The 23234-nt window shown below is 48.8% G+C and overlaps 1 protein-coding gene across 2 annotated transcripts in view; it reads left to right on the top strand.

Moving 5' to 3' along the window:
• The first annotated feature begins 431 nt into the window (after positions 1 to 431).
• The window catches only part of LOC123170385 (achilleol B synthase), a 36269-nt gene continuing 13466 nt past the window's right edge, over positions 432 to 23234 (top strand). For both annotated transcript variants that reach the window (XM_044588247.1, XM_044588246.1), the window contains exons 1-5: positions 432 to 759; positions 1195 to 1380; positions 1975 to 2064; positions 2268 to 2453; positions 23102 to 23186. In XM_044588247.1, coding sequence (XP_044444182.1) covers positions 562 to 759; positions 1195 to 1380; positions 1975 to 2064; positions 2268 to 2453; positions 23102 to 23186 — 745 coding nt within the window. In that variant the 5' untranslated portion in view covers positions 432 to 561. The remainder of the gene's footprint in view (positions 760 to 1194; positions 1381 to 1974; positions 2065 to 2267; positions 2454 to 23101; positions 23187 to 23234) is intronic.

The following is a 23234-nucleotide window of genomic DNA, read 5'->3' as shown; positions in this document are numbered from 1 at the left end:
GGGGGATTTGCCCCCCCCCCCCCCCACCCACTAGCAGATCCATCGTCCTTCCGCGCCGGCGGCGTGGCCGCCGTCGCCGATCTAGATGGCGTTTTGTTTGCCGCAGCCGCACCTTTTCCTCCTACTTCCCCAGCCATCAGCACCGCTCCAAGACGGGGGAACGCGGGTTCGTCGACCTAGGTCCGGGAGGACGCCGTCGCCGTCCCGATCCCAGCCGAAATCCAGCCACCCAAGTGCACCGAAACCCTAACCCTAGCGTGAGAACGCGATCGCCTCGCAATCGCCTCGCACCGCCTTAGCGTTCCGTGACTTGGTGGACCCTGTGACAGTTCAGACCACTTAATTCTCCGTTGGTTGGCAGGCAGCAGTACCATCGCGACATAAGCCCGCCCAAATAAAATCGGGTGAGCTGCACACTCCAGAGTGCTCCACCATGCATACTTTGGGTGAGTGATCGGTCGAACACTTCGTGAGTTCTTCTTTGCTTTGGAAGTTAACAGTTCGCGTACGTGTGAGCTAGCTCAGCTCGCCGCCCGTGCGTGCGTCGTCGTCCGGAGGGAGATGTGGAGGCTGAAGGTCGCGGAGGGTGGCGGCCCGTGGTTGCGGTCGGTGAACAACTTCCTCGGGAGGGCCGTGTGGGAGTTCGACCCCGACCACGGCACGCCGGAGGAGCGCGCCGAGGTTGAGCGAGTGCGCCGGGAGTTCACCGACCGCCGTCTTGAGAAGAGGGAGTCGCAGGATCTTCTTATGCGCATGCAGGTAAATATTCCAACCAGGCTATAAGAACCCGACTGTAGAAAATGGCATGGAAAATGGATGAATAATTGAACATCAGGCTGCGTACTAACATTACAAAACGAAAATCTATTCAGAACAAACATGAAAAATGAAAACACATGCAGAGCTTTGAACTCATGAACATCCGTCCACGTGTTAACATGACAAACGAAAATAAGGGAAAAACATATGCAGACCAAACAGGAAATTCAAAAAAAAAAAAATCATAGTTCTGCATATACTTTTGGTTTTTTCTACCGCTTGTTATGTTAATATATGCAAACTTGGGTTCTACTCCCTCCATCCCACAATGTAAGACGTTTAGCTTGCAAAAACGTCTTACATTATGGGACGGAGGGAGTAAATCATTATAATACCGACCATAAAATTCTCACATCAGACTATTATCTATTGCAGTATGCAAAACAAAAGGGTCATCAGGTGGATCTTCCTGCTATCAAGCTTGTACACAGTGCAGAAGTCACAGAAGACACGATATTGACATCGCTGAGGCGGGCCCTTACTCGACACTCTGCTCTGCAAGCAGACGATGGGCACTGGGCTGGCGATTTCAGTGGAATTATGTTCATTATGCCTATCTTGGTGTGTATTTTTCTAACTTGTAGCACTGTATCTTTACTTTGGATACTGAAATCCACTCCCTCTCTTGTACTAAATCAGCATCAAGCATTTCCAAAACGGAGGTTGTATTTTATAGCGAGTTGGTGAATATTTCTAGGACAAAGCACAAGCTCTGTTGTTGGGTGGTGATTAGATAATTTCTTGAGTAATTAATTAACACTTTTTAGGTGGATGCAAATTTCATAACGAAATATCATTGTAGAGAAGTACACATGAATTTCAGATTTCAGTGCTAAAAGTGCTCAAAACTTTTAACACTGAAATCTTTTCCTTGTGTAGAGCTCATCGAATGTTTTTTCAGCATGAAAACCTGCAACCAGCCAAGCACCAATAGAGTTTGAGCATATTTGTTGTAGCAAAGTTTCAGATTTTTTTTAATTACTATTCATAGAGGGGGTAGGACACCCGGGAGTTGAAAAACCGCTCTCTCTAATTATAGTGCTCCATATACTGTACATGCACAAGAGTGTCAATATACTCCGAAACTAGTTATCAAGAGTTGCATGCCGTAGTTAATTCGTGGACAACATTATGATGATGGTTTGTTTCTCGCAGATATTTGCTCTACATATTACCGGATCTCTCAATACTGTCCTATCAACAGAACATCTACGTGAGATCCGTCGTTATATTTACAACCATCAGGTATGCCAACTTCAGTTTGATCCAGTTACTTTGTAGTAATAGTCTTTATATACCTAATGGATGGATCCATCTATATAACTGGTGGTTTCATTGTAATTGCTACTACTCCCTCCGTCTTAAATAAGTGTCTCAACTTTGTACTAACTCTATTATTTTGAGACGGAGGGAGTATTTGGTTGTATTTATTCATGTAATCTATGTAGAATGAAGATGGTGGTTGGGGCACGCAAGTGTTGGGGACGAGCACCATGTTTGGATCATGCTTAAACTATGTTACTTTGAGGCTTCTTGGCGAGGTGGACAATGAATCCTTGACCAAGGGACGTGATTGGATACTATCGCGTGGAAGTGCAGCTGCAATACCACAATGGGGAAAGATATGGCTCTCGGTATGTCACCGGAACACAAACAATCTCGTATGTGGAATATATATGAAGATTAATGTAGCTTCCTTGAGTATCATGCATGGACGTGTTTTGAAGCCACCGACATTTTAATTAAGTTCAACTTTCCTTGATTATCTTGAAAATAATAATATAAAAGTGTACTTTAAATTAACGTCTTATTTCCCCCGCAAAAATAATAATTAGTTACGCCTTCTACTTGAATTTTGTATATACTACTCCCTCCGTCCCATAATGTAATACGTTTTTTGACACTACACCAGTGTCAAAAAACGTTCTATATTATGAAACGGAGGGAGTAGATTGTTAATAAATCAGCAAAACAGATTAAACTCCATAAAACCACTAATATTGGTTGGTATTTTTTTACCTAATAATTTTCCTCCAAACTAAAATTTATTTCCATGACTGTTTGTTTTTTCTGTGTTAATCACGAGAATACCTTTTAACATAGAATACCTGTCATCAGATTTTTAGCTTTATTCTATGTTTTATTTTCCAAAAAAAGCATAGAATAAGAGCATCTACAGCCGAACATAGCAAATATGACTCTTAAACGCCCGCGGATGCACCCGGTCAATAACCGGACGTGTCCGTTTTAAACCCCTATTTGTCCGTCCATGCAGTCATACTTCTCATTTTTTTTCTCATATGTCCGGTCACTTGCACGTGCTTGATGAAGAGAGACAAATAAAAGAATAAATAAAGAAAGAGAAAAGGTGGTCCGGGCTGGGCCGCGTCCTATGTGGCGGACTGCTCTAAAGCGTCCACGAGCCCTCATATCCTCCCTACATTTGAGATGGATATGAGGTTCGGGGACAATCCGGGTGTATAAGGATGATATGAGGGGTCTGATTGGATTACTTTTTTTCTCTCTCCTGTTCTGTCACTGATCAGGCGCATCTGCTGGCGTGGCGTATGAGAGATGGTTTGAGACGTCCGGCTGTAGATGCTCTAAAGCATCAGATTTTTAGAGGCTCGTCCCCGAACGCTCTTATGGCCGTTAGATCGCTCGCGCAAATCACAGCGCAAGACTGTCGCCACGTCATCAAGTTGGAGTCGTTCGCGCGAGACAATTGAACATTTGCCACTTTGAATGTGAGGCTTCTCAAAATTGCCACTTTCAAGATTGGCTTCGCAAAATTGCCATTCAGCCCATTGACTCCTTCATTACCATGCCATTTCTCTCCTTAACTGATTTTCTTTTTAATTTCCCATTTATAGGCAACAGAAAATACCAAACTACCCCTAAGGCTATGTACTCAAACATGGGCATCCATCTGTCTCTGATTATGCATTTGGTTTGACCGAGAAGAAACACGGCTGGGCCGCAAAATTACTCGTGGTCGGTAAGCGCGCTTGCTAGCGTCGCCCGTCCGGTCGCCGTTGCAGCTTGCGCCACTCGACCGATGGCTGCTCACTTTCCCCGGCCGCCATCGCCGCTCGCCCCGCCTCTCTCGCGCCACAGTCGCTCAGCCCGTCCGCCTGCTCGCCGCTTGCACCACCCATCCGGGTTGCCGGGCCGCTCGACTGGGATGAGGAGGAATGGCGCGTCTCGTGGGGAAGGGAGGAGGCGGAGGGAGATGGGCATGTGGCCACGGAGGAGCTGCCGTCGGCCGACAAGATTTTTTCTGGAAGACTGGCCAGTGCAGTTAGAAAATACTCCCTTCGTTCCTAAATATTTGTCTTTCCAGAAGTTTCAACAAGTGACTACATACGGAGCAAAATGAGTGGATCTATACTTTAAAATATGTCTATATACATCCGTATGTGGTAACCATTTGAAATCTCTAGAAAGACAAATATTTAGGAACGGAAGGAGTAGGATTTAGGGTTTTTCGTGGGGCAAAGCCTCTCCGCGTCTTTCTATATATATAACAATCAGCATACAATTACATACGTACAGGGTACGTGTACATGACACGCTAGACCTATTTTAACTCTCCCCCTCAATTTGAACTTCTACTCTGTACAAGGTTTAGATTGGTACTAAAACAGTCTAGCATCTGTCTGGTGGCTGGTTTAGTAAACACATCAGCCAGCTGATCGTTAGAAGAAATGAATCTGACCTCAAGAGCTCCAGAAGCAACACGCTCACGCACAAAGTGAAAATCAATCTCGATGTGCTTGGTACGTGCATGGAAAACTGGGTTGGCAGTCAGATATGTGTCCCCTAAGTTATCACACCAGAGAACCGGAACACGCTGCTGAGACACTCCAAGCTCTTTGAGTAGTGACTCTACACAGATGGCTTCAGCAGCTCCATTCGCCAAGGCTTTGTACTCGGCCTCTGTGCTCGACCTCGACACTGTTGGTTGTTTCTTCGAACTCCAGGAAATGAGGTTCGGTCCAACGAATATGGCGAAACCTCTAGTTGATCGACGATCATCCGGACAACCTGCCCAATCTGCATCAGTGAAGATACTAATGCTAATAGAGACGGCCTTGCGAAATTTCAGCCCTTTGTTCAACGTTCCTTTCACATAGCGTAAAATCCGCTTAACAGCTTCCCAATGAGCATCAGTGGGCTGTGAGAGAAACTGACACACCTTGTTCATTGCAAATGAAATATCCGGACGGGTGAGTGTTAAATACTGCAGTCCACCAACAACACTGCGATACCGGAAAGAATCATCGGTACTGAGAGGCCGTCCAGACACTCGTGCAAGCTGCTGGGAAGTAGACAGCGGTGTGGAAGTAGGCTTACAATTCTCCATGCTCACACGGTGTAAAAGATCCAAGGCATACTTTCGTTGAGTCAATGTCATCCCCCCTGAATTGTAGGACGCTTCCAGACCAAGAAAATACTCCAACGGCCCAAGGTCCTTGATAGGAAAACTGGCAGCGAGGGCATGAACAAGACCATCAACCGCACGTGGAGAAGATCCGGCAATGACAATGTCATCCACATACACAAGCATATAGATCTGAACATCGCGATAGCGGAAGAAAAACAGAGATGTATCTGCTTTGGAGGAGGCAAAACCCAAAGCGAGAAGACGAGCACTGAACCGAGCGTACCATGCACGAGGGGACTGCTTGAGTCCATAGAGTGCGCGCTGAAGCTTGCACACATGCGAGGGAAAACGAGCATCCGCGAAACCAGGTGGCTGCTGCATATAGACGTCCTTGGAGAGATACCCATGAAGGAAAGCATTGCTGACATCAAACTGCCGAAGACTCCAACCGCGAGAAACAGCCAAGGCAAGAACCAAACGAACGGTGGCCGGCTTGACAACCGGACTGAAGGTATCACCATAGTCAATGCCAAGCTGCTGTGTGAAACCACGGGCGACCAGACGAGCTGTGTACTTATCAACAGAGCCATCCGGACGGTGCTTGGTCTTGAAGATCCATTTGCTCCCAACAACATTGACACCGCGCGGCCGAGGCACAAGAACCCAAGTCTTGTTGTGATGCAGAGCAGTGAGCTCATCAATCATCGCGATACGCCAGGTAGTCTCACGGAGAGCATCACGATGAGAGACAGGCACCGCAAGAAACACACGGCGACGGGGATCATAGCGGATAGTCCCGTCAGTAGGAACAAGAGCACGGCGAGTATGATCGCGGGTGCGGGTAACCATGGTGTGTGCAGGAGAAGCTGGGGGCGTCGCGGTCGAGGGAGCTGGACTCCCCTCGATAGAGGGCGATGCGAGCTGCGGTGGCGATGGCGGAGCAGCATCCTCGAGCACCGGGGTGGGGGACACCGCATCACCGCGCGGCAAGGAGGCCGCGGAGGGGCCGGGCTAAGCGGTCGGGTCCGTGGACGGGCCGGTCGAGCCGGGCGAGGCGGTAGCCCATGGACCAGCCAGGCCGGGCGAGGCGACGACCGAGCCGGATCGCCAAGGAGGGCTGCGCGACGGCCACGTGGGGGGGGCGGGCAGAGGGCGTGCATGCGCCATGCACGTTGAGCGCCGGAGAGGGCGGAGCCGAAGAATCCTGCACAGAAGCAACAGGGCCTGGGACAGGCGTGTCAGTAGACAAATAGGACAAGTCGTATTTGCGCATATGGTCACCCGTAGCCGGTTCAGTGGGAGGAAAAGAGAGAACATCAGCCAAAGAAGAGACATCGACAGTGACCCCAGGAGTGGCATAGGGAAAAACAGACTCATCGAAAACAACATCACGGGAGATGTAGATACGTCCCGTGGAACGATCAAGACACTTGTATCCCTTATGCATCGGACTATAGCCCAAGAAAACACACATGGTGGATCGGAAAGCAAGTTTGTGTGCATTATATTTGCGCAAACTAGGCCAGTAGGCGCACCCAAAAGTGCAAAGAAACTTATAATCAGGGTGCACCTTAAGGAGACGATATATGGGTGTATCTTGTTGAAGAACAGGTGTAGGCATGCGATTAATGAGATAGCATGCCGTAAGGAATGCCTCATCCCAAAAACGCAATGGGAGAGAAGAATGAGCCAGCAAAGCAAGGCCTGTTTCAACAAGATGACGGTGTTTGCGTTCAGCAATGCCGTTCTGCTGAGACGTGTGCGGGCGAGACACACGATGAGAGATGCCAGTGCGTTGGAAATAACGATGCAACTGGTGATACTCACCACCCCAGTCGGACTGAATAGCTATGATTTTAGTGTGGAGAAGACGCTCAACATGAGCCTGAAAGGCATAAAATACTTGCTCAACGTCAGACTTATGCTTAAGGAGATAAATCCAAGAGAAGCGAGAGTAATCGTCAACAAAGCTCACATAATATTTATAACCTCCGGAAGAAGCAATAGCTGGCCCCCAAACATCAGAATGAATTAACTCAAGAGGCATAGTGGAAACATGATGTGATAAATGATAAGGCAATTGTCGACTTTTAGCACGCTGACAAGCATCACAAACGGAAGTCTGACGTTCAGAAGAACACACTAAATTATTATTCCTAACAATGTTGTGAACAAAATTATTCGAGGGATGACCGAGACGATGGTGCCACTGGGACGGGGTGGTCTTGACGTTGACGCTGAGGGACGCTTGGCGGGTGGAGGATGACGACGCGTGACCGAACGGGATGGGGTAGAGTCCACCATGACATCTACCGTGAAGAAGGATTTTCTTCGTGGCCGTGTCCTTGACAAGGAAAAAGAAACGGTGAAATTCCACAAAAACATCATTATCAAGGACGAGACGATAAACGGAGAGAAGATGTTGATGAATGTGTGGTAGACGAAGAATATTGCGCAAACGAAGGGATGAACCGGGTATATGTTGGAGATCGTAGCAGAATTTTAAAATTTCCTACGCATCACCAAGATCCATCTATGGAGTATACTAGCAACGAGGGGAAAGGAGTGCATCTACATACCCTTGTAGATCGCGAGCGGAAGCGTTCTAATGAACGGGGTTGATGGAGTCGTACTCGCCGTGATCCAAATCACCGATGACCGAGTGCCGAACGAACGGCACCTCCGCGTTCAACACACGTACGGAGCAGCGACGTCTCCTCCTTCTTGATCCAGCAAGGGGGAAGGAGAGGTTGATGGAGATCCAGCAGCACGACGGCGTGTGGTGGAAGTAGCGGGATCCCGGCAGGGCTTCGCCAAGCTTCTGCGAGAGGGAGAGGTGTTGCAGGGGGAGAGGGAGGCGCCAGGGGCTGTGGTGCTGCTGCCCTCCCTCCCCCCCACTATATATAGGTCCCCCTGGAGGGGGGGCGCCGGCCCTGGAACCCATCTACAAGGGGGGGCGCCGGCCAGGAGGGGAAACTCCCCCCCCCAAGTCAAGTGGGGCGCCCCCCACCCCCAGGGTTTCCAACCCTAGGCGCAGGGGGAGGCCCATGGGGGCGCCCCAGCCCACTAAGGGCTGGTTCCCTTCCCACTTCAGCCCATGGGGCCCTCCGGGATAGGTGGCCCCACCCGGTGGACCCCCGGGACCCTTCCGGTGGTCTCGGTACAATACCGATAACCCCCGAAACTTTCCCGGTGGCCGAAACTGGACTTCCTATATATAATTCTTCACCTCCGGACCATTCCGGAACTCCTCGTGACGTCCGGGATCTCATCCGGGACTCCGAACAACTTTCGGGTTTCCGCATACTAGTATCTCTACAACCCTAGCGTCACCGAACCTTAAGTGTGTAGACCCTACGGGTTCGGGAGACATGCAGACATGACCGAGACGCCTCTCCGGTCAATAACCAACAGCAGGATCTGGATACCCATGTTGGCTCCCACATGTTCCACGATGATCTCATCGGATGAACCACGATGTCGAGGATTCAATCAATCCCGTATACAATTCCCTTTGTCAATCGGTATGTTACTTGCCCGAGATTCGATCGTCGGTATCCCAATACCTTGTTCAATCTCGTTACCGGCAAGTCTCTTTACTCGTACCGTAATGCATGATCCCGTGGCTAACTCCTTAGTCACATTGAGCTCATTATGATGATGCATTACCGAGTGGGCCCAGAGATACCTCTCCGTCATACGGAGTGACATATCCCAGTCTCGATCCGTGCCAACTCAACAGACACTTTCGGAGATACCCGTAGTGTACCTTTATAGTCACCCAGTTACGTTGTGACGTTTGGTACACCCAAAGCACTCCTACGGCATCCGGGAGTTGCACGATCTCATGGTCTAAGGAAATGATACTTGACATTGGAGAAGCTCTAGCAAACGAACTACATGATCTTTTGTGCTATGCTTAGGATTGGGTCTTGTCCATCACATCATTCTCCTAATGATGTGATCCCGTTATCAATGACATCCAATGTCCATAGTCAGGAAACCATGACTATCTGTTGATCAACGAGCTAGTCAACTAGAGGCTTACTAGGGACACGTTGTGGTCTATGTATTCACACATGTATTACGATTTCCGGATAACACAATTATAGCATGAACAATAGACAATTATCATGAACAAAGAAATATAATAATAACCATTTATTATTGCCTCTAGGGCATATTTCCAACAGTCTCCCACTTGCACTAGAGTCAATAATCTAGTTACATTGTGATGAATTGAACACCCATATCGTTCTGGTGTTGATCATGTTTTGCTCTAGGGAGAGGTTTAGTCAACGGATCTGCTACATTCAGGTCCGTATGTACTTTACAAATATCTATGTCTCCATTTTGAACACTTTCACGAATGGAGTTGAAGCGACGCTTGATATGCCTGGTCTTCCTGTGAAACCTGGGCTCCTTGGCAAGGGCAATAGCTCCAGTGTTGTCACAGAAGAGAGTCATCGGGCCCGACGCATTGGGAATCACCCCTAGGTCGGTAATGAACTCCTTCATCCAGATTGCTTCTTGCGCTGCCTCTGAGGCTGCCATGTACTCCGTTTCACATGTAGATCCCGCCACGACGCTTTGCTTGCAACTGCACCAGCTTACTGCCCCTCCATTCAAAATGTACACGTATCCGGTTTGTGACTTCGAGTCATCCAGATCTGTGTCGAAGCTAGCGTCGACGTAACCCTTTACGACGAGCTCTTCGTCATCTCCATAAACGAGAAACATATCCTTAGTCCTCTTCAGGTACTTCAGGATATTCTTGACCGCTGTCCAGTGTTCCATGCCGGGATTACTTTGGTACCTTCCTACCAAACTTACGGCAAGGTTTACATCAGGTCTGGTACGCAGCATGGCATACATAATAGACCCTATGGCCGAGGCATAGGGGATGACACTCATCTTTTCTCTATCCTCTGCCGTGGTCGGGCATTGAGCCGTGCTCAATTGCACACCTTGCAATACAGGCAAGAACCCCTTCTTGGACTGATCCATATTGAACTTCTTCAATATCTTGTCAAGGTACGTACTCTGTGAAAGACCAATGAGGCGTCTTGATCTATCTCTATAGATCTTGATGCCTAATATATAAGCAGCTTCTCCAAGGTCCTTCATTGAAAAACACTTATTCAAATAGGCCTTTATACTTTCCAAGAATTCTATATCATTTCCCATCAATAGTATGTCATCCACATATAATAAGAGAAATGCTACAGAGCTCCCACTCACTTTCTTGTAAACACAGGCTTCTCCATAAGTCTGTGTAAACCCAAACGCTTTGATCATCTCATCAAAACGAATGTTCCAACTCCGAGATGCTTGCACCAGCCCATAGATGGAGCGCTGGAGCTTGCATACCTTGTTAGCATTCTTAGGATCGACAAAACCTTCCGGCTGCATCATATACAATTCTTCCTTAAGAAAGCCGTTAAGGAATGCCGTTTTGACGTCCATCTGCCATATCTCATAATCATAGTACGCGGCAATTGCTAACATGATTCGGACCGACTTCAGCTTCGCTACGGGTGAGAAAGTCTCATCATAGTCAACCCCTTGAACTTGTCGATAACCCTTAGCGACAAGTCGAGCCTTATAGATGGTAACATTACCATCCGCGTCCGTCTTCTTCTTAAAGATCCATTTATTTTCTATGGCTCGCCGATCATCGGGCAAGTCAGTCAAAGTCCATACTTCGTTTTCATACATGGATCCTATCTCGGATTTCATGGCTTCTAGCCATTTGTCGGAATCCGGGCCCGCCATCGCTTCTTCATAGTTCGAAGGTTCACCGTTGTCTAACAACATGATTTCCAGGACAGGGTTGCCGTACCACTCTGGTGCGGAACGTGTCCTTGTGGACCTACGAAGTTCAGCAGTAACTTGATCCGAAGCTTCATGATCATCATCATTAACTTCCTCCCCAGTCGGTGTAGGCACCACAGGAACATCTTCCCGCGCTGCGCTACTTTCCGGTTTGGAAGGAGTGACTATCACCTCATCAAGTTCCACTTTCCTCCCACTTAATTCTTTCGAGAGAAACTCTTTCTCCAGAAAGGACCCATTCTTGGCAACAAAGATCTTGCCTTCGGATCTGAGGTAGAAGGTATACCCAATGGTTTCCTTAGGGTATCCTATGAAGACGCATTTTTCCGACTTGGGTTCAAGCTTTTCAGGTTGAAGTTTCTTGACATAAGCATCGCATCCCCAAACTTTTAGAAACGACAGCTTAGGTTTCTTCCCAAACCATAATTCATACGGTGTCGTCTCAACGGATTTCGACGGAGCCCTATTTAAAGTGAATGCGGCAGTCTCTAAAGCATAGCCCCAAAATGAGAGCGGTAGATCGGTAAGAGACATCATAGATCGCACCATATCCAATAGAGTGCGATTACGAGGTTCGGACACACCATTTCGCTGAGGTGTTCCAGGCGGCGTGAGTTGTGAAACGATTCCACATTTCTTTAAGTGCGTACCAAATTCGTGACTTAAATATTCTCCACCACGATCTGATCATAAGAACTTTATTTTCCTGTCACGTTGATTCTCAACCTCACTCTGAAATTCCTTGAACTTTTCAAAGGTTTCAGACTTGTGTTTCATTAGGTAGACATACCCATATCTACTTAAGTCATCAGTGAGAGTGAGAACATAACGATATCCTCCGCGAGCCTCAACACTCATTGGACCGCACACATCGGTATGTATGATTTCCAATAAGTTGGTTGCTCGCTCCATTGTTTCGGAGAACGGAGTCTTGGTCATCTTACCCATGAGGCATGGTTCGCACGTGTCAAATGATTCGTAATCAAGAGACTCCAAAAGTCCATTTGCATGGAGCTTCTTCATGCGCTTGACACCAATGTGACCAAGGCGGCAGTGCCACAAGTATGTGGGACTATCGTTGTCAACTTTACATCTTTTGGTATTCACACTATGAATATGTGTAACATCACGTTGGAGATTCATCAAGAATAAACCATTGACCAGCGGGGCATGACCATAAAACATATCTCTCATATAAATAGAACAACCATTATTCTCGGATTTAAATGAGTAGCCATCTCGAATTAAACGAGATCCAGATACAATGTTCATGCTCAAAGCTGGCACTAAATAACAATTATTGAGGTTTAAAACTAATCCCGTAGGTAAATGCAGAGGTAGCGTGCCGACGGCGATCACATCGACCTTGGAACCATTTCCGACGCGCATCATCACCTCGTCCTTTGCCAGTCTCCGCTTATTCCGCAGTTCCTGCTTTGAGTTACAAATATGAGCAACCGCACCGGTATCAAATACCCAGGAGCTACTACGAGTACTGGTAAGGTACACATCAATTACATGTATATCACATATACCTTTGGTGTTGCCGGCCTTCTTGTCCGCTAAGTATTTGGGGCAGTTCCGCTTCCAGTGACCACTTCCCTTCCAATAAAAGCACTCAGTCTCAGGCTTGGGTCCATTCTTCGACTTCTTCCCGGCAACTGGCTTACCGGGCGCGGCAACTCCCTTGCCGTCCTTCTTGAAGTTCTTCTTACCCTTGCCTTTCTTGAACTTAGTGGTTTTATTCACCATCAACACTTGATGTTCCTTTCTGATCTCCACCTCCACTGATTTCAGCATTGAATATACCTCAGGAATGGTCTTTTCCATCCCCTGCATATTGAAGTTCATCACAAAGCTCTTGTAGCTTGGTGGAAGCGACTGGAGGATTCTGTCAATGACCGCGTCATCCGGGAGATTGACTCCCTGCTGAGACAAGCGGTTATGTAACCCAGACATTCTGAGTATGTGCTCACTAACAGAACTATTTTCCTACATTTTACAGCTGAAGAACTTGTCGGAGACTTCATATCTCTCGACCCGGGCATGAGCTTGGAAAACCATTTTCAGCTCTTCGAACATCTCATATGCTCCATGCTTCTTAAAACGCTTTTGGAGCCCCGGTTCTAAGCTGTAAAGCATGCCGCACTGAACGAGGGAGTAATCATCAGCACGTGATTGCCAAGCGTTCATAACGTCTTGGTTCTCTGGGATTGGTGCTTCACCTAGCGGTGCTTCTAGGACATAATCTTTCTTGGCAGCTATGAGGATGATCCTCAGGTTCCGGACCCAGTCCGTATAGTTGCTGCCATCATCTTTCAGCTTGGTTTTCTCTAGGAACGCGTTGAAGTTGAGGACAACGCGGGCCATTTGATCTACAAGACATATTGTAAAGATTTTAGACTAAGTTCATGATAATCAAGTTCATCTAATCAAATTAATCAATGAACTCCCACTCAGATAGACATCCCTCTAGTCATCTAAGTGAAACATGATCCGAGTTAACTAGGCCGTGTCCGATCATCACGTGAGACGGACTAGTCAAGATCGGTGAACATCTCCATGCTCGACCTTTCGGTCTTCCGTGTTCCGAGGCCATGTCTGTACATGCTACGCTCGTCAAGTCAACCTAAGTGTATTGCGTGTGTTCCGAGGCCATGTCTGTACATGCTAGGCTCGTCAACCCCCGTTGTATGCGAACGTTAGAATCTATCACACCCGATCATCACGTGGTGCTTCGAAACAACGAACCTTCGCAACGGTGCACAGTTAGGGGGAACACTTTCTTGAAATTATTATAAGGGATCATCTTACTTACTACCGTCGTTCTAAGCAAATAAGATGCAAAACATGACAAACATCACATGCAATCAAATAGTGACATGATATGGCCAATATCATTTTGCTCCTTTGATCTCCATCTTCGGGGCACCATGATCATCTTCGTCACCGGCATGACACCATGATCTCCATCATCATGATCTCCATCATTGTGTCTTCATGAAGTTGTCACGCCAACGATTACTTCTACTTCTATGGCTAACGCGTTTAGCAATAAAGTAAAGTAATTTACATGGCGTTATTCAATGACACGCAGGTCATACAAAAAATAAAGACAACTCCTATGGCTCCTGCCGGTTGTCATACTCATCGACATGCAAGTCGTGATTCCTATTACAAGAATATGATCAATCTCATACATCACATATATCATTCATCACATCTTCTGGCCATATCACATCACAAGGCACATGCTGCAAAAACAAGTTAGACGTCCTCTAATTGTTGTTGCAAGTTTTTACGTGGCTTGTATAGGTTTCTAGCAAGAACGTTTCTTACCTACGTAAAACCACAACGTGATATGCCAATTTCTATTTACCCTTCATAAGGACCCTTTTCATCGAATCCGTTCCGACTAAAGTGGGAGAGACAGACACCCGCTAGCCACCTTATGCAACTAGTGCATGTCAGTCGGTGGAACCTGTCTCACGTAAGCGTACGTGTAAGGTCGGTCCGGGCCGCTTCATCCCACAATACCGCCGAAACAAGATAAGACTAGTAGTGGCAAGAAAAATTGACAACATCTACGCCCACAACTGCTTTGTGTTTTACTCGTGCATAGTAACTACGCATAGGTCTGGCTCATGATGCCACTGTTGGGGATCGTAGCAGAATTTTAAAATTTCCTACGCATCACCAAGATCCATCTATGGAGTATACTAGCAACAAGGAGAAAGGAGTGCATCTACATACCCTTGTAGATCGCGAGCGGAAGCGTTTTAATGAACGGGGTTGATGGAGTCGTACTCGCCGTGATCCAAATCACCGATGACCGAGTGCCGAACGGACGGCACCTCCGCGTTCAACACACGTACGGAGCAGCGACGTCTCCTCCTTCTTGATCCAGCAAGGGGGAAGGAGAGGTTGATGGAGATCCAGCAGCACGATGGCGTGGTGGTGGAAGTAGCGGGATCCCGGCAGGGCTTCGCCAAGCTTCTGCGAGAGGGAGAGGTGTTGCAGGGGGAGAGGGAGGCGCCAGGGGCTGTGGTGCTGCTGCCCTCCCTCCCCCCACTATATATAGGCCCCCTGGAGGGGGGGGGCGCCGGCCCTGGAACCAGTCTACAAGGGGGGGCGGCGGCCGGGGGGAAACTTCCCCCCCAAGTCAAGTGGGGCGCCCCCCACCCCCAGGGTTTCCAACCCTAGGCGCAGGGGGAGGCCCATGAGGGGCGTCCCAGCCCACTAAGGTCTGGTTCCCTTCCCACTTCAGCCCATGGGGCCCTCCGGGATAGGTGGCCCCACCCGGTGGACCCCCAGGACCCTTCCGGTGGTCCCGGTACAATACCGATAACCCCCGAAACTTTTCCGGTGGCCGAAACTGGACTTCCTATATATAATTCTTCACCTCCGGACCATTCCGGAACTCCTCGTGACGTCCGGGATCTCATCCGGGACTCCGAACAATTTCGGGTTTCCGCATACTAGTATCTCTACAACCCTAGCGTCACCGAACCTTAAGTGTGTAGACCCTACGGGTTCGGGAGACATGCAGACATGACCGAGACGCCTCTCCGGTCAATAACCAACAGCGGGATCTGGATACCCATGTTGGCTCCCACATGTTCCACGATGATCTCATCGGATGAACCACGATGTCGAGGATTCAATCAATCCCGTATACAATTCCCTTTGTCAATCAGTATGTTACTTGCCCGAGATTCGATCGTCGGTATCCCAATACCTTGTTCAATCTCGTTACCGGCAAGTCTCTTTACTCGTACCGTAATGCATGATCCCGTGGCTAACTCCTTAGTCACATTGAGCTCATTATGATGATGCATTACCGAGTGGGCCCAGAGATACCTCTCCGTCATACGGAGTGACAAATCCCAGTCTCGATCCGTGCCAACTCAACAGACACTTTCGGAGATACCCGTAGTGTACCTTTATAGTCACCCAGTTACGTTGTGACGTTTGGTACACCCAAAGCACTCCTACGACATCCGGGAGTTGCACGATCTCATGGTCTAAGGAAATGATACTTGACATTGGAAAAGCTCTAGCAAACGAACTACACGATCTTTGTGCTATGCTTAGGATTGGGTCTTGTCCATCACATCATTCTCCTAATGATGTGATCCCGTTATCAATGACATCCAATGTCCATAGTCAGGAAACCATGACTATCTGTTGATCAACGAGCTAGTCAACTAGAGGCTTACTAGGGACACGTTGTGGTCTATGTATTCACACATGTATTACGTTTTCCGGATAACACAATTATAGCATGAACAATAGACAATTATCATGAACAAAGAAATATAATAATAACCATTTATTATTGCCTCTAGGGCATATTTCCAACAGTATAGTGGAATGACCAATATGCGAAATAGACAAACCTGCACCGTTTGCCACTTGCACTTGATCCTTCCCGCCGTAGCGCTCGTGGAAGTGCAGACGATCAAGATCATTCGTCAAGTGGTCCGTCGCACCGGTGTCCAGAATCCAGTGCGGCGGCTCATGGGAGGAGGATGTGGACGCGGAGTTGGCGGCGCGGTGGTCATGATCATAGCGGCTGCGACAGTCGCCGGCCTCATGACCCCAATTCTTGCATAGCTGGCACCGGGGACGCCAGCGGCGGTTGCGACCACCCCTGTTGCCACCTCCGTTTCCTCCTCCATTGCGGCTATTGCCGCCGTTGTTGTTGTTACGACCAGAGGGGTTGCCCTGGCTGTTGCCATAGCCGCCCGAGCTGGGCGGGAGGGAACCGGCGGAGGGGCGGCCGCCGCTCGGGCGGCCAGAATTGGAGACTCGGCCGGAAGTGTTGTTGTAGACCGGCCGAGACGCGGCGTTGGCGGAGGACTGCCAATCCTCGTGCTCGGACTGCTGCTGCTGAAGGGCCTCGTAGTGGAGAACGCTGGAGTAGAACGCGGGGAACGTGATTGGCACGCCCGCGAAGTTCATGGAGGCGACGATGGGGTTGAACGCCGAGCCGAGCCCGGCCAGCATGTAGTCGATGATCTCATCATCGCGAAGAGGAGAGCCGGCGGCGGCCATCGAGTCAGCGAGGGCCTTGACCTTCTGCATATACTCGCCGGCGGGACGATCTCCCTTGCACAGCGCCTGAATCTGGCGCCGGAGGTTGCGCACGCCAGCACTGTTCTCGGCGGCGAACATGGTGTGCACGGCCGCCCAGGCGGCGGCGGCGGCCGACCTGCAACCAATGAGCTGCGCGGAGATCTCCACGCTCATCGAACCGAGGAGATGCCCGAGAACCTTCTGATCCAGCGTCCACCATTGCTCGTAGTCGGGGTTGGACACGGTGCGGGCGGCCTCGCCGGTGCCTGTCGTCACGGTCGGCGCCGGCGCGGTGGCCGAGCCGTCGAGGAAGCCGTGGAGGTGAACTCCGGCGAAGTTGGGGAGGGCAAGAGCCCTCCAGAGCATGAAGTTGCTGCGGTCAAGCGAGACCGCGATGGGCGGAAGGACGAGGGTGGGAGCCGTCGCGGCGGGTGGGGCGATGATGGGGGCGATCGAGACGAGCGCGGAGGGGGTGGTGAGCGTGAGCACAGAGGAGGGGGTCATCGTGGGTGCCGGCGCGGTGGACATCGCGGCGGCCGCGAGGAAACAGCGGCGGCGGCGGCGGGAGGAGAGGCGGCGGCTAGGGTAGGCTCTAATACCAAGTTAGAAAATAGGGTTTAGGGTTTTCCGTAGGGCAAAGCCTCTCCACGTCTTTCTATATATAACAATCAGCATACGATTACATACGTACAGAGTATATGTACATGACACGCTAGACCTATTTTAACAAATGCACGGACACTGTGGTCTTCTGCGAGAGAAATTTATCCAAGGTTCAGTAGAGAATAGAGTTACTGTGTTTTGTTAGATTCAAGCAAGTAGTGAACTCCTACCGGCCGACGACAGCTCCTCCGCTGATACGTCGTGAACGGTGAACCACAGTCCAGAGCATGCCGAGCTTTGTTGACGAGCTGTGCAAAGAGAGATCGGTCGCTATAGATTTTTGCACAAAGCAAGCGAAAGGCATAATACCGCCCAGAAAGATTCGGCCACATGCCCAGGCGATACGCAGCACACAGCGTCTAGGTGATCGGCGGCACACGGTGTTCATACGATCAGCGGCACGCCGCGGCGAGGCGATCGGCGGCACATGGCGAGTTCATGCGATTCGCAGCACGTGTCATCGAGGAGATCGGCGGCTCCCTGCTTTCCGGTGTCCAGGAAATCGTCGGCACGCGGCGTCCAGGGGATTAGCGATGCGGCACTCACGGTATCCATGGCGGGCGGCGCCCTCTCGTCCGCTTCAAGTGCCGATTGGATGCCCACGTACTGTACGTACCTTGTCTCAGGGGTAGTCTGGTACTTTCCAATGTTTATAAATGTAAAACGGAAAAAGAAATGCATGAAAGGAGAGAAATGGCATGGTAATCAAGGAGTCGATGAGCTGGATGGCAATTCTGCGAAGGCAATCTTGGAAGTGGCAATCTTGAGAAGCCACGTATTCATTCAAAGTGGCAAATATCCGATTTTCTCCGTTCGCGCAGAGGCTGGAACGAACGAACCAAGCGGCGGCAGCTTCCCCTCTCTCCCACTCATCCTCAACGCTCGCCCCGGCTTCCAGTCTTTCTCCTCCCCGTCGAACCCTCCCCCCCCCCCCCCCCCCCCCCCCCCCCCCTCTGTCTCACCCTGGCGATTTGCCCGTCGACGTGCGGGCCGCCGCGCGCGAGGATAATGTCGGCAAGGTGCGCGGAGGCGGTCGTCGGCTATTGCGGCGGCGACTGGGCGGGCGACGGCGGCGTGCGAAAGACCACCACCACGGCCAACCTGGCGGCGTCCGTGGCGCGGCTCGGCCACCTGGGTCGCCGATACACTCCGCCGCTCCGCTGACCCGCCTGACTTCATCATCATCGTCAGGCCGCCGCTCGCCCGCGTTTTTCCCGTAGGTCAGAGCTAGTACTTCTTCTGAATCTCTGATTGTTTCCCCAACCCCGCATGGCCGCACATCCAGATCGTCTACGAGCTCCTGATCCGGCGTCTCCTGAACACAGACACTAATGTGTGTTTTCCTGAGCCAATTGCCGTCCTGCTGATTGCTGGATTTTTCGAGTATAATCAACATGGTGTTGGTTACTGTAGGACTGTAAGGATTAGAACGTGTGTACGAGCTGCGGGAGATGAATCCTCCTAGAACTTGCGTCCTGCCTGATTTGTACAACCCTGATAGATGTTGTTTACCATGGCACATTTCTGCAACATTTTTTTTAGTCTGCCATTTTTTGTGGTTTTGTTGACCACATGGCAAGTTATAGATAAAATGTGCCCCCCCCCCCTCCTAAGAAATGATGGCAAATTTTGTTTACTAAATCATGAAAAAAATAGAGAATTTTGTAATAGCAAAATGGCAACTTTATGAACAATTGGCCTGTAGAACATTTTCTTTGCCATGATTATAGACAAAGGCTGCTAATTTTTTGCCCACTAGAATACATGTTTTGCCATGTCCCAAATACAAATTTCGCCATGGCAATAATGTTAAAGTTTCTTGCCATGGCAGGAATATCTTCAAACTGTTTTGCCATGTCACTGCATCTTTTGGGACTGTTGCTTTGTTTCAAAATGAGGAAAACTCATAAATTTTACCATCTGACCAGTACATTTTGTTCCATACATTTGCCATTACTCATATACCAAAATAGTAAGATATGACTTTTGTCTATTATACATTTTGTCGTCTTACATTTGCCATGACCCATGGACCAATTTTTTTATAAGAAATTGCCATGTGCATTGTACTTGTTTCTTAAATTTGCCATGACAAATCTGTTGTACGTTCCACGACATTTTCATAGAACTTACCATGGCAAATTTTGGCACATACCATGTCATATTTGTTTACACCTATATTTTTCTCCATGGCAAATTTGCCATGTTCCTTCTTTGGAAAATTCATATTGTTGCCATCCTCTAATTTTTTTTAAAAGTATAGTTTTGCCTTGTGCCCATCTTTTAAAAAAGGAGAAATATCCTAAATTTGTCATGCGCCCACGGAAATTCGCTACAGTTGCCATCTTTCTATTAAAGAACATATCTCTTAAGTTTGCCATGTGCGCATTACAATTGTTCTAGAACTTGCCATGTTTTTTCTAGAGAACAAATTTAAAAATTTGCCATGTGTACATGGCAAATTTCCAACTTTAGTATATTAGGGCCATGGCAAATTTCCAAATCTCCTAAATTCCCAAAATTCTTACATTTGCCATATACTATTTTTTTTTGTTGACCATGGCAAACTTAGAGCATCTCCAGCCGCGCCCCCAACAGGCCCCCCCGGCGACTTTTTCGGCGCCGACGCCAAAAAAAGGCCCAGTCGCGCCCCCAGGACGAAGAAAAGCGCCAGTTCGGCCCTTTTTTCCGCCCGGCGGCCGCAGGCCGAACCCGGCGCGCTGGGGGCGCTTGGGGGCTCCGGCGCAAGGGAAAAGCGCGGCTAGCCCACGCCGTCAGGTGAAAAGTCAAGATTTTCTTCCCCGACTCGCCTCCCACCCCCCGCGCTCTCGGCCGCCACTAGGTATATCCCGGCGCCGCCCCGCCGCCCTTCACCAGTAGATAGCCATTCCCCGCCGGAAAAATAGCAGAGGTTCGCCGCGGCAGCCCCTCCGACACCAGCTGGGCGTTTCCGGCCGCCGTTTCCAGCCGCGGAGGGGCAGTTTAGCGGCGGGTGCACGCCCACCGTGCGCAAGGTGTTCGGCGATTTGCCTGCCTCGGCGATGGACTCGGATGATGAGGAAGTGCTTGCCGCGCTGCTGGAGGAGGAAGCCGAGGCCGACGTCCAGGAAGAAGAGCATCTCATGGTGCTCGCCGCCCTCGCCCAGTTGCTGGCGAGCAATGAAAAGCCGCGGCGAGGTGGCTCGGCGCCGGGGCGGGTGAAAGCAAAGAACCGGCATCGTCTCGAAGGCTACTGCATGCTCTACTCCGACTACTTCGCCGATGCTCCACTTCACGGCGACAGAACATTTCGGCGCCGTTATCGGATGAGCAGAAAGCTTTTCCTCAGGATTGTGAATTCCATCCGGGAGTTCGACAACTACTTCAAATGCAAGATGGATTGCACCGGCAAACTTGGATTCACCTCCATCCAGAAATGCACGACAGCGATGAGGATGCTTGCATATGGAGCTCCCGGTGACTCACAGGACGATTATGGGCGCATGGCCGAGTCCACCAGCATAGTGTTTCTACAAGTTCTGTCGGGCAGTGGTGGCAGTGTTTGGACCGCAATACTTGAGAACACCCAATGCAGAAGACACTGCTCGGATCCTAGCACAGAATGCAGCAAGAGGATTTCCTGGGATGCTTGGAAGCATCGACTGCATGCATTAGAAATGGAAGAATTGCCCATTTGCTTGGCAGGGGATGCTTGACACTGAACCATACCACAGGCAGGGTCCTCTTGCCCATGTTGATCACCAGCTACCGGCAACCTGGACTGCCTACCTCAGTATGCGTCAGGAGATCCGAGACCCACAGGTGCATCATCAACTGCAGCAAGATCTGATAGAGCACCTATGGAGGCTCAAGGGCGACACCGGGCGCGACGTGTGATGAAATATGAGTTCTTATTTGTTGAACTATATAATTTGTATTGAACTATTTGTTGTTGAACTATTTTGTTGAAGTATTTGAATTTTCTGTGATCAAATATGTGATAAAAAATATTTATGTTGATAATTGAATGCCGAGCCACGGCGAACCACGTCGAATATGGGCCTATTCTCGCCTATATGGGCCTTTTTCGCCAAAATGGGGCTTCAAAAGTGGGCCAAAATCGACGACTGGGCGCAAAACCGCCCCCAGCGCCGAACGAATCGCCGGCTCGCCCCCGGGGGCGATTTTTATGCGTCCTGGGGGGGCCAACGGCTGGAGATGCTCTTAGCTTTATGTCCCATGGGCAAACTTCTTTTTTGCCAACACCATGGTTTTTCATCAAACCTAGGCAATACACCATTTTTTTCACATTGACAATGTGATCGCACATTTGCCATGGTATGTATAGTCGGCCCGATACATGTACCATTCTTTATCCACTTTTTTGCCATGAACTACAAAGGTATTTTGCCATGCTTTTTGGACGATAGCAAATCTCTTTTTCCGGACCATGCCAATTTTGTTCATTTTGCACTATGGCAATTTTACTTTACAGACCATGGCAAATTTACTATATGGATCATGACAAATTTTATATTCACACTATGGCAAATTTATACTTTGCACCATGGCAAATTTATTTTTCTTACCACGACAAATTTAGTTGCTGCACAATGGCAAATTTAGTTGTTGGACCATGGTCAATAATTTTGGGAGCATGGTCGATTATTTTCTTTTTTGGAACATGGCAAATTTTGCAAACAAAGTGTGGTATATTTTTCATATTTTTTGTACACGATCGTTGAACAAACCATTGTAAAAATCCTTTTTCTACACCATGACAAATTTATGTTTTAAACATCCCATGGCAAATTTGTTTTCGTAAGACTATTTTTATATGTTTCCTTTTTCTATTTTTTTGTTTTTGCTATCATATTATGAAACAACAGCAAATTAGGCTGCAACATCATGTGTCAAGTTTTAATTGTTCGTTTTTAAGACATGGCACATTTTTAGTTTACCATGCGTGTCAACTGTAATTCTTCATGTATCCAACCGTCTGCCTGTTTGCGTTTTGGATTCCAATAAGAATTTTGTTTTTGTTTTTGTTCATGGCATTTTTTCCCGCAAATAAGCTATGTGGTCACGCTGGAGATCCCTGGAGCGAATGCTCAACAAGACTGCTCTTGTTCGCCGGGGGTTCCCCCGGATCGAACGTCAACCAGATATCCGGGTCCTTAACATATTATTCATCTTTGCTTTAATTAGTGAAACATCCCCATTGATAGCTTCTCAGTTGGCTGCCCAAAATCCTCTCGTTGCTGTTAAATTTATCTAGAAATCATCATTTCTTGATTAAGGAGGGCTTAACTCAAGCAATTTATGTTTCTTCAAATGAAGGTCATCGGTTTGTATGAATGGTCCGGAAATAATTCAATCATTCCTGAATTATGGCTTGTCCCACATATTCTTCCAATTCATCCAGGTACTTACTTATGTAACTTGTCTTTGTTTTCCTTTCCGCACATGCACC

Source organism: Triticum aestivum, chromosome 7D, assembly GCF_018294505.1.
Source record: "Triticum aestivum cultivar Chinese Spring chromosome 7D, IWGSC CS RefSeq v2.1, whole genome shotgun sequence".
NCBI lineage: Eukaryota > Viridiplantae > Streptophyta > Magnoliopsida > Poales > Poaceae > Triticum > Triticum aestivum.
The sequence above is the reverse complement of the archived record's forward strand: the minus strand, read 5'-3'. Positions and strand labels throughout refer to the sequence as shown.